Genomic DNA, 11,836 nt, shown 5'->3' with positions numbered 1-11,836 from the left:
TAGCTTCCTCACTTGCTCCAGCACAGCGCGCAATCGTTGCTCCAGCACGCTGTGCGCATGCGTGCTGGAGCAAGTGAGGAAGCTATTTCGTTTCTTAAGACGTTTCTAAAGATCATATTACAGAGGCATGTGAAAAACCAAAACAGGCATATGCTCTATGTAAGCACAACTAGCGATTCATCAAGACAGATTGATGAAAACAACCGTTTCGCAGCAGAAAATAGATTTTTAGAAACTGCATTCTAAGTGCCCCGACCACCGCCATTACATGGATATACTGGCTCGCGCTGGATTTTAAATTTCTTCTACAGGCCTCCGAACTACACCAAAGTGTAGCAATTTATTTTAACAAATACACACCCATTGTGCGACAGACAGACCCCGTCTCTAATGCACTCATCACAAAATTGTTTTGATGTGTAAAAATTTCAACAAAAAATGTGCGATGAGTCTGGTGTATGTCTCCACAGCCCCTCCGGGCTCTCTGGGTCCTCGGGGGTGAGACAAAAAATAAACCTATCCTTAGACTGCTGTGTTTTCAAGAATGTTTCTCTTTGGTCATCCTTATGTCACAATTACATTTGCAAAGAGGAACTAAACACATTCCAAAACACATAAAATGCCAAATTGAAAAAGTCTTTATTATGTCAATTACAACAGTGTGTTTAACATACGAGGTCATAAGGGATATTCATCATCGTTCATCCTCAAACATATCAGAAGACCTCCGTTCGAGGACAAAATTATCAAGACTATCGAGGCAGGAAGGCAAAACGAACATGACGAAACATCCCAAGGAAATATAAATTAGCTTTATAATATATTGTTCAATAATCCCCACCCCACCCTCAACAGGCCATCCAGGGGGGCAGGGAGGCCAGTCGAACTGGGATGGTCCAGGAGGAGCAGAGAGGACTGTAAACAGCTTTGGGACCTTCCCTATGAAGCACATGAGGGAGGTGGGGACAGAACCGTGAGCCAGACACACTGTGACCTGTCATACCAGGCACAGTAGCTCACCTACACCGAGATATCGTAAATGGTAAACGGAGTGCACGTATATAGCGCTCTCATGCAAAGCGCTTTACAATGGCCTCTCTCATTCACCCATTCACGCACCAATGGCGGCAGCTGCCATGCAAGGTGCCTGCCTGCTCATTGGGAACAATTTGCAACTGGGAGCAACACACATATGGTGCGCCAAACGTTGGGTACAGAAATCCTCTGTAAACTGTACTGTGTGGATGACATTAGGACATCTGCCTCAGCAGACAAATCCTCAAGTGATTGTTTCAGAAATTAACAAAACCACCACTCCTTCGCTTCATCTCTCTGCTCAAGGTGACAAATTGTAGACAGTCAATTTCGATTCACTTTGCAAAACCTTTGAAAATATTTCACACACAAGTCTTAACGTCTCTGTTTGGCATTGACTCTATGATAAGGAAGCTGCTATACTCTTTATGCTATACTCTTTAGATAAATGCTTTGGATTCTTTGATAGAATCGAGTGAAAGGACTCTTTAGTCTGGTCTCAAACCAGAGAAATGTTTTTTAAGAAATACTTCAATGACTGTTTTCTCAGGTATCCAAGGCAACCCAGAAGTGGCAGTCATATGCAACAAAACTGAAGACACTCAATTGTTCACATTTTAAAACCAAATCAGTTCATGTTCCACGCTGATCAAATCAAACCAGAATTTGGCAGACATTAATTTTAAAGTGCTTTCAGACATGATGGGCTGCCCATGCATACACACACGATGATACATCTGTGTACGACACACACGACCATATATCTGTGTATGACACGTTCCAATGAACAAACAATGACATGACCGAGTGGATAAATGGCAGTGTTTGTTTTCTCGTGTGACGGGACTGTTTCTATAAGGATGACATCATCTTTCCCCCTCACCTCCTCATAACGGCCAGAGTAGCTGTGTTCTGGCAGGTCATCCTGCAGGTAATGCGCTGATCAACCAAATTTAAAAATGAACAGATAAGATGTCAGTAAGAAAAGCATGTACATATCAGGACCGAGACCAAGGGGTTGACTGTAGTCAGCCTCAACACACACACGCATACTGCACATGCAAACTCACACACGCACACATACTGCGCACGCAAACTCGCACACACACACACGCATACTGCACATGCAAAGTCGTGCGCACACAATCACATACTACACATGCAAACTTGCACGCACACACACACAATCACACACATACTACTACACACACAAACACACACACCTTGTTCCTGAGGACAGTAAAAATTCCAACAAAAAAAGTGGACAAAAATGATATTCTACAATCTATTCTATATAGAGACTTAAATCAAACATACATATTGGTTTGTATCATTGTATTAATGAAAGTAGGTGCAGGGCACAGGCGAGTAACAGGGATGAGTAGTTATACTGGATACTGAGGACATGCATCAGGAGATGCCCAGACTTCCCAGAGATCTCAACAAGCAAACGGGGAGGTACGGAGCGAAAGAAAGACCACGCCAGTTTGGAGAACTGACACATGATTGCCATTTGCAATAGATCAGCTCTTTAAACATAAGGGAACCCCAATGTCACTGTTTTGGGTAAAGTACTGACGTACAATATATATATAATATATATATTATATTAACTCATTGTCATTTAATTATTATTCATTTTTTTTGCATGGCTGGCTTGAGTCCAGGCTCTCTTCGGAAGGTGAGAGTCAACCTCCTGTTCTTCAGCCGACAAGGTGTTTACTTCCTGTCACCGGGTCAGTCACTTCCTGTGACTGGGCATGTCCCGCCCACAGGTGCTCCTCAGGGCGAAGGGAGAGTTTGGTCCAGAGGATCTCTCATGAGGGGACACCCTCCACACTGCTCCATACGTCCTCAGCCTGGCTCATTTCAGTAGAGACTCCTGGGAAACACAAGAACATGTCAAAATGTCTGGAACGACTACGTTTGTCTCATTAGCAGATGAAGACGACACCATGCGCCATCATGTGCCTTGAACTGCAACACACAACCTAACAAACACAATTCAGAGTGTGTGGAGTTGATCTATAGGTCAAGTTAGAGGGGGGTGTCAGGCTTAGAGATGTAACAGTATGAACATTTCACTTCACGATTATAGTGACCGAAATTATCACGGTTATCAGTATTATCACGGACCACGGTACTGTTGAAATATGCTGAAAATGTTCAAAAACTACACTCTGAAAACATTTCACTAAGTTTTATATTGAAAACCCTGAATAGTTTTCAAATAGCAGCACTATGCACTTTTTGTTTGCATAAAAATTAAAATAATGCATCTTGGATACTGTTGCTAGCTTTGACTGATGCTGGACAGTATTTACAGTAGAGTTTTTCAAAGCATGGTAATAATGAACACAATTTTAGTGATCATTTTATCGCAATACATTTAATCAAATTTTATCACGGCTTATCAATATAGCGGTTATTGTTACAGGACTACTGCCATGACCAATCACATGTGCCTTGAACTGCAACACAACCTGACAAACACAATTCAGAGTGTGTGGAGTTGATCTATAGGTCTAGTTAGAGGGGATGTGTCAAGGTAACATCACACTGATATCTCCTGGTTCACTTTATTGAAAAAACGCAACGTTTCGACCTTTAGGTCTTCATCAGGTAACTTCGGAAGTTGCCTGATGAAGACCTAAGGATCGAAACGTTGCCTTTTTTCAATAAAGTGAACCAGGAGATATCAGTGTGCGGATCTCTCCTCTCTCCTCACGTATGTACTCTCAGATCCAGCACCTGGTCTAATAAGGGTGGATGAGCGCACAGCTCTTTGGCCTTTTGTCAGGCTAACAGGATGAGACTGCTGTGACAGGCCAACGGTACGTTACCGGCGTCTCTTTGGGGTCTTGGCTGGAGAGGTCGTCTGCCGGGGCGGCAGCGCTGGCCATCTGGAGGCTCCTGGTGACCGGGCCCCCCGCCCGCTCCCGCGCCCGCAGCGAGAAGCGCTCCCCCTGGACCTCCCTCCTGGGCTGCTGCGGGGGCAGCTTGGCCTCCGCCCCCTTCTTGGGCGCCGCCTCCTTGGGGGCCCGCCCCACCCTGCCGGCCGGGCGCGCCGTGGCGTCGCCGGGGGTCTCGGAGGAGGGCGGGGTGGGAGGCGATGACTGGACTTGGCCCTTTCGGCCCTTCTTGCCGGGGGGAGGGGCGGCAGCCGGGAAAGAGGCCGGCCTCTTGGGCCTCCCCGGGGCCGGCGTGGCCTTCCCCCTGCTGGCCTGGGGGGCGTGGGCCTCGGCGGCGCCGGAGCTGCGGGCCCGGGTCTTCCCCAGGGCCTTCGGCGCCGGCGGGGGTGGGGCCAGCTCGGGCTGCTGGAGCTCCGGTTCACCCGCCCTCTTCCGCAGGCTCATGTTCTTGTCGGAGGCCGGCGCCGCCTCCCCTGCTCCCCTCTTGGCCTTCTTGGCGGCGGGCTTCATGGGGCAGCTGACGGCGATGTGCTTGCTGAGGCTGGCGGGGTAGGTGAACTCGCGGCTGCAGTGGGGGCAGACGTGAACCTCCTGCTGCTGCTGCTGCTCCTCCTCCTGCTGCTCCTCCTCCTCCTCCTCCTCCTTGACGGGGGCCTTCCTGGCCGAGGCGGCCGACTTGTTCCTCTGAGTGATGGCCTTCTGGACCAGCTGGTTCTTCTTCCTGCTGAGGGAGCTCATCCTTGTCTTCCCCGGGGGCTCCTGGTTGAAGTTCAGCCTCTTGGGCTGGCCCATCCTGCGGAAGGCGCTCTGCCCCGCGCCGGCAGCGGCGGCGGCGGCGGCAGCGGAGCCCGGTGACAGCACGCCGTTCTGAGCCTTGACTATCTGGCGCAGAGGGACGGGGTTCTTCTTGGGAGTGTACCGCCTCTTGTCGCTGGCGTTGGCGCAGGCCAGGATGTGCTTGTGCAGCTCAGGCATGTTGTCGAAGCTGTTTCCGCACTTGGTGCAGCGGATGGCGGTGCTGAAGGTCTGGGGGATGTTATGGGTGGTGAAGTTGGTAGCTGAGGCCACGGAGGCGGCGTGCGTGCGGTTGTGGTAGGGGAAGGGCGGCGGCTTGAAGCTGGGGTAGTGCTGGTTGATGCCCAGCCGCACGTCGGGGCCTCGGGCCTTGCCCCCCTCTGACGCCATGATCTTGATGGTGGTGTAGAGCTCCTCGGTCGGGTCCTCCGCCGCCTCGTCCGCCTGCTCGCCGTTCACGCCCGGCTCCTCCTCCTGCTTGGCGACGGACCCGCCCTGGGACTCGGCCCGCTCGGAGGGCTCTGGCGCCGGGGGGGCGTCGGGCCCGCCCCCTTCCCTCGCCCTGCCGGGGTCCGTGTAGTTCTGCGGCCGCAGCTTGCCGTTCTCCACGGCGGCGTGCGTGCAGGGCTGGTCGGGGTGCAGGTCCTGCTGGTGCTGCTCCAGGTTGCAGAGGAAGGCAAACTCCTTGGAGCAGGCGGAGCAGAGGAAGATGCGTCCCACGCCGTGCAGGGCGGCGCGGTGCTCCAGCAGTGCCGCCGCCTCGCCGAACAGCTGGACGCAGAACTCGCACTTGTAGGGCCAGGCGGCGGCGTGCGCCGCGATGTGCTGGCTCAGCTCTTTGATGGAGCGGAAAGGCTCCTCGCACACGTTGCACACAAAGCTCTTGCAGAAGGCCTCGGAGTTCTCCTCCTCCTCCTCCTCCTGGGAGGGCCTATCGACAGCAGCAGGGGGCGGAGGGGAGGGCTCTACGCTGCCAGAGGGCGGGGCCACGTCGGTGTGAGCGGGCTCCTCTTTGATCGCTTTCTTGGAGAGAGACGCGGTCGACGCCACAGAGGCCGACGGACCGTCGGGTTGGGCAGCGAGGGAGTCTGAAGCGGCCGACGGGGGTTCCGTCAGGGCTGAGAACACCGGGAGGGACTCGCCCCGCACCGACAAATCCCCGCCCACTTTCCCGTTCAGAAGACTGTTCCGAGTTCTCCTGGTGACCCCGGACTCTGCGGAGGTCAGGTCTAGAGAGACTGACTCTCTAGAGGAGCTTGGTTTTGACGGGCTGCCGAGGGGGTCCTTGGCCGCCGGGTGGGGGGCGGGGCTGGGCGGCTTGGCGTCGCTGTGGTTGACCTCGGAGAGCGAGTCGTCCTCGGCGTCGGACGCGGGCTTGGAGGAGCACGCCGGCTCGTCTTCGCTGTTGTCGAGGGATCGGGGAGACATTTTGGGAGACAGGACGGGGAGGGACCTGAGCGTGGAGCAGTCTGAGGGCTGGGACAGCGGCGAGCTGGGGGTGCCCGCGGGCGAGGGGATGGTGGGCAGGACGGGCGGCGGCGGCGTGGGGGACGCCAGGCTGGAGGCGCCCGGCGAGGGGGGGTTCAGCATGACAGGGGTCAGAGACGGGGGCGACGGGTGCGCCGATTCGGGCGCCATATTGGGGGAGGCGCTGTGAGAATAGGTGCCCGTGCCGCTGCCTGCAGTATATTGTGAATCCGGGCTTCCCAGGGGGGAGGAGTCGTCTCCCAGGGGGGTCAGGCCGGCGTACTCGTTCATCAGAACCTTCTCCAGCATGCTGGTGTTGGGCTTCCTCTTCCGGGTCAGGGGCTGTGCGGCCGCCGGGCTGTTCCGGGCCTCCGGTTCCGTGCTGGCGGCCTTGCGGTGCATGCTCAGATCCAGGACCAGTTCCCCTGAGGCCCTGGCCGAGCCCTCGCTCCTCCGGCCCACGGAGCTGGACAGGTCCAGGGGCTGCTGGTTACACGAGTTCCCCCCACTGCTGCCGGAGGCGGGCCAGCCGCGGGGGTCCCTCCCCGGGGGGCTCGCCGCCTCCCTCTCCTCCCTGGACACGCTCCATGCCGCGGACGCGCCGTAGCCTTCCAGCTTCGGCACCCGGAGGGCGTACGAGCTCCCGGGCCCCGCCCCCAGCTCGCTCTTACAGCCCTCGCCTTTGGGGGCGGGGCTGAGGTGTGGGGACGACGACAACGGAGGGGAGGTGGTTCTCCTCTTGAACCTCCCCGAGCCCCCGGGGAGAGACGTGATGGACAGGGGCGGGGCCAGCCGGTGTCTTTCTGCGATCAGGGCGATGGTGGGCTTCTGGCTGTCCTGGGTCTGGAGCAGCTGTTTGAGCTTGGGGGACAGGTAGATGGTCTTCTCCTTCTGGAACGCCAGGCTGTCTGAGGACTGGGTGAAGAGCCCGCCCACCAGCAGGCCGGAGGAGGAGGCAGTGGAACAGGGGGAGGACGTGGAGGAAGACCCCGTCTCAGTCTCCATCTTGAGGCTGGGCATGAGCGGGGGCGTGGATGTTCTCCTTTTCGACACGGACTGGCCCATGGCGCCGCCGCCGGGGACCTGCCGGACCGAGCCGGTCCTGGTGTCGACTTTGAGCGCCTGGCTGATCTGACCGGGGCTGATGATCACGGCGTCCAGGCCGAACAGCGCCGCCGAGCTGGAGTCCACCTCGATGACGTCGCAGCCGCTGACCGCGCTGGTGGACAGGATCTTGCCGTCGATGTACAGGCTGAGGTTCTCCGAGATGTTCTTGGACACGTCGACGATGTAGTCGTCCGCCTCGTCCTCGGTGTCAGCGCTGGGGACGTAGACGGGCGGGGGGCTGGCCCCGGGGGACTCTCCGGGCTGCTGCTGCTGCTGCTGGGCGGGGCTCTCCTGCAGGAGCAGGCCTTTCCTCCGGACGCCCTTGGGCAGCAGGTGGCGCTCGTGGATCCTGCGCTGGTGTCGGCGCATGTTGGTGTGGGTGCCGAAGGCCTTCTTACAGTACTTGCAGGGGTGGAGCTCTTTCGACTCTCCGTTCTCGTCCACGACGAAGGGCCGGTCGCCCCCCTCGACCGCCGGGTCCTTCCGGAACACGTCCAGGTTCTGCGCAGGCGCCCCAGGGATCTGGAACGGGGACCCCGCCACGGCGTAGTGACCCGAGGAACCGCCGCCACCGCCATCTGGGCCGGAGCCGTCGAGGCGCGCCGCCGCGGGGCCGAGCAGGGTGGCCGTGCCGGCCAGCGACCCGGGGCGCTTCTTCGCCACGTTCTCGTGCCGGCGCTCGTGCCGCCGGCGTCCCACCTGCGAGCCGAAGGACTTGCCGCAGTAGCGGCACCTGAAGGCGTGCGTCTGCTGGCTGGCGGCGGCGTGGATGTGGACGTGGCGCTCCAGGCCCTGCTTGGTGGAGAAGTGGCGCTCGCAGTGCAGACACGGGTGCGTCCCGCCGTGGGCGTCGCCGTCCTGGTCGGGGTCGAGGTCCGGGTCGGCCTCCGGCTCAGGCCTCGGCAGTGAGGAGGAGGCGGTCTTAGTGTCGTCCTGAGGGGGAGGGACCCCGGGACCAGTCCCTTCCTCCTCCTCGTCCTCCTCCTCCTCATCCTCCTCCTGGGCAGGGCTACTATGGCTTAGCTGCAGGTCAGGCTGTTTCCTGCTCTCCTCTGGCTTGGCTGCAGCACCAGGCTGAGACGAATGCAGGTCACCTGGACCCTCCTCCTCCTCCTCCTCTTCCTCCTCTTCAACGTCCTCTTCCATCATGGCTGAGGAGGCCAGGACCGGAGGCTGGGAGGGGTCTGGACTTGCCCTGAGGGTGGCCGGCTCCTCAGCTCCCTGTGAGGGTCCCGGAGACGACGGCCTCTTCTGCTCCTCAGTAGGACCTGTTTCAATAAAGCAACACAAGGAGTCGTCAGAGCTGGATGAATCTGACACTCAACATGTCAACGGTTTCAACGACGGACGCTCTGGGAAGCCCAGAAAGTTTTAAGCAGTTTTAGAACATTTTTAAGATTGAACTTTCACATTCAAAGTTCTAAAACTGCCGTTTAGGATTCAACCCGTTATTATAAGACTCAAAGGACGGACGTTCTAAAACTCGTATCCCGTCGTAGATGTTGTATGTGAACCCAGTAACTGGACCAGGTAGTGATTAATCCAGTGGAAAACTCAAGCCTACACACTGCATCTATCAGCAGGTAAAATTTCCAATTGGCGACTAGATTTCGGAAGGCCATCTGAAAAAAATATATACTTGGCCGGTAGATTTTTTCATCCTCAGTCCCCTTGGCAGGTGACTCACCGTGAGCCAAAAAGTTAATTTTCACCCCTGTCTATCAGGATTCAAAACACTTAGGCCATCATGAACTATATGCAAAACATTTTAAATATTAATTCACTGATAAGAAAAACACACCGTCTTCTGTATCCCACATGGCTGTGGTGGCAGGCTGGGTTTGTCCTGTTTGCTTGGGCCCACGGAATCCACCCAAACCAGCCCGTCTGGCTCGCACCAGCAGCTTTCTCCTGGCTCAGAGGGGGAAGAGGAAGAGAAAGCATGAATTAACCTTAATACATCACCTACATCGAAAATAAAGAACTGAAAACTGAGCCCTTCTGATAAATGGGCACTGGAAGTTCTGAGTGCACAAAGCGGCACTTGGTACTGATAATTTTATTACTGCTGTTATTACACAAAGTGGTGCTTGGTACTGACAATGTTATTACTGCTGTTATTACACAGGGGCATGATTATCAGGCCTACTTTCCCTAATTGTAGCAAATACCAGACAGCGTCAATTGTTAAGTTAATTTAGTTAAAAGCATAAAGCACTTATCACCTTTCCATGGTAAATAAGGACATTATTAAAATCGGTTGGTCAACATGTATGGCTCTAGCAGAAAGAACAGTTCAACCTACAGAAAAAAGATACTTGGGATATGTCAGTAATAGTATATATGCGATGCAATCATAATGACATTCAGTGACAATTTCAGGTCTTGAAAATCAATAACGCATTAAAAATGGAGTGACAAGACATTGCTAGTCCATATTTTGTGGTTACGGGAGGAGAGGTGGTTTTGAATGTGTTGAAGTGCCTGGAGAGGCTAGGCTAGCACCCCGTCATCCCTGGGCGTGCTTGGACAACAAGGTCATCTGGCCTACAAAGCCTCACACCAACACATGCTAGAGCCTGGTCATCTGACCTGGCCGGTCAATGGCATCCTACAGGCTAAATCTGCAGCAGCCTCGCTCAAACATCTCCAATCTAGAAATATTCAGGCTACACCAACCTCCCAACAACCAGGATTACAGGTGGGGCACCGTCTGTTGTGTATTCAAAACATCCATCATATCTCCAATAAATCTACTGTTATTGCCTGATGCACACTGAATCAGTCCCTTGATCAGCTCACCAGTCAGTCTAGCCTACAGGCTGTCTAAAAATAATAATTTGGCCAGTAGTACTTTGAGCACTGATTAATGACAAGTTAACGTGTTTTAAAGTATTTTTCACAATTATCTTTTCACCTCTGTAGGACAGCAAAAAATCTGGTGACGTTAGTATTGTTGGGAGGAAGGGTGGGACTCAGCTTGTGCAACTAGCTGCGTTCAAGGCCTACTCTGTCTGCACAAGCTAACACAGGCTACAGCAACTTTACATTGACTTCGCTTGACAACTGTATAGCTTTTTTTCTTTCAATCAGGTAGGCTATGTTAGAGAACAAAGTATCTTAACCAATGTCACCTCTACATTCGAAAACGATTATTTCGCAATTTTTTACTTTTAGCTTATTGTTTCGAAACTAGGCTAGGTTAGCTGTCCGAACTCTTCCAACTATACTAAGTCAAGTATGCAGCATGTATTTTTAAGATATCCAGCTTCATAACTTATGCAATCTAGAGGCTCACTTGTACTAGAAGGGCGAATAAATAAATTCAGACGACCACTTTCATCAACGATTATCCCTTTATTTGTCCTTTACCTATAACGGATCAATTATTTACTTGACCGAGCACCAAGGCCATCTCGCCATCATCACCCCTACCTTGCACGGGGTGTCTGGCACGTCCTGACCTAGCCATTAGCCGTTAGCTCAGCTAGCCTGACACTCCGTCTACCTGACAGAGACCCGGGGATGCCGAGCCAAAATCACCGCATCTATCTGAACGAATAGAACATTTGCGCACCGAATGATCCGTCTAGTGAGGGTAGCTAGCTGGCTAATACCTGTATCAAATAACCAAGCTCCGGCACAAGTCTGAAGAATGTGTAACTCTGAAGAAAGGTCACATCATCGGAGCGTCAGCAGCGAAGACAGACAGGGCTGATCAGCTAGCTGCTAGGCTAGGCTAGCGAGTTAACGAAGTACAGGAACTGTTTATGTAGGACTAGTGATGTTAGCTACCTGATGACAACGGGGTGATCGAGCGATAAAGTTGTCTAGAAAAGTACAGAACTGTAAAATCACAAATAGCGTTCATGTTTGCCTGCAGCTGGTTAGCTAGTTCGAGCAGCAAGCGCTTGAATTTAACTTGGACTGGACTGGTGTAAGATAGCAAGCTAGCTAGTTAGCTAACGTTAGCGGCTATATACTACACTTCGTTCGATTGCTAGTATTTGCACGTTAGTTATGCTTTTGGTGCAGTTTGTAAATTAACTGATAACGATACAACTGTAAAGGAATTTCACATTTGGCTGGTTAAGCGCCTCACCTCTTTTGGCCCTGGGTGAGTTTTTCTTGCTCAGACTGCTCCTTTCTTCCCTTAGTGCAGCTGTTATCTCGGGGTTGTCTTCCCCACTGTACCAGACCAGCAGCTCTTCCCCGGGTCCGATTGGCTGGTACAATAAATGATGAGAATGAGCACCAATCAGAGTCAACTTTGCTAAAAGACAGGAGGACCCGTGTGTGTCTGTCAAATCGGGGGTATGGAACTCTTGACATTTTGGGACTTCTGTGAAACTCCTAATCTATCAATTTATTACATTTGAGTGACATTGTCGACTTATGCAATGCAAACAAAGTCAAGTACTTGAAATATGTACTGTTTTATGTGTAAGTAGGAGAACATTATTCTTATAGTGAGGTGAGGTTAATGTCATTGCAGGACTTACCCTTAACACTTTGTAGTA

General features: G+C 53.3%; 1 protein-coding gene across 1 annotated transcript; it reads right to left on the bottom strand.

The window, feature by feature from the left end:
• Positions 1-680: 680 nt before the first annotated feature.
• prdm2b (PR domain containing 2, with ZNF domain b) lies at positions 681-11,532 on the bottom strand. The gene is made up of 4 exons (XM_084445567.1): positions 11,419-11,532; positions 9,118-9,231; positions 3,879-8,584; positions 681-2,917 (listed from the first exon to the last, which is right to left on the bottom strand). Exons 2-4 carry the CDS (start codon positions 9,134-9,136, stop codon positions 2,900-2,902), a joined length of 4,743 nt encoding a protein of 1,580 aa, XP_084301693.1. The 5' UTR covers positions 9,137-9,231; positions 11,419-11,532; the 3' UTR covers positions 681-2,899.
• Positions 11,533-11,836: the final 304 nt, after the last annotated feature.

This window comes from Borostomias antarcticus (genome assembly GCF_949987555.1).
Source record: "Borostomias antarcticus genome assembly, chromosome: 11".
NCBI lineage: Eukaryota > Metazoa > Chordata > Actinopteri > Stomiiformes > Stomiidae > Borostomias > Borostomias antarcticus.
The sequence above is the reverse complement of the archived record's forward strand: the minus strand, read 5'-3'. Positions and strand labels throughout refer to the sequence as shown.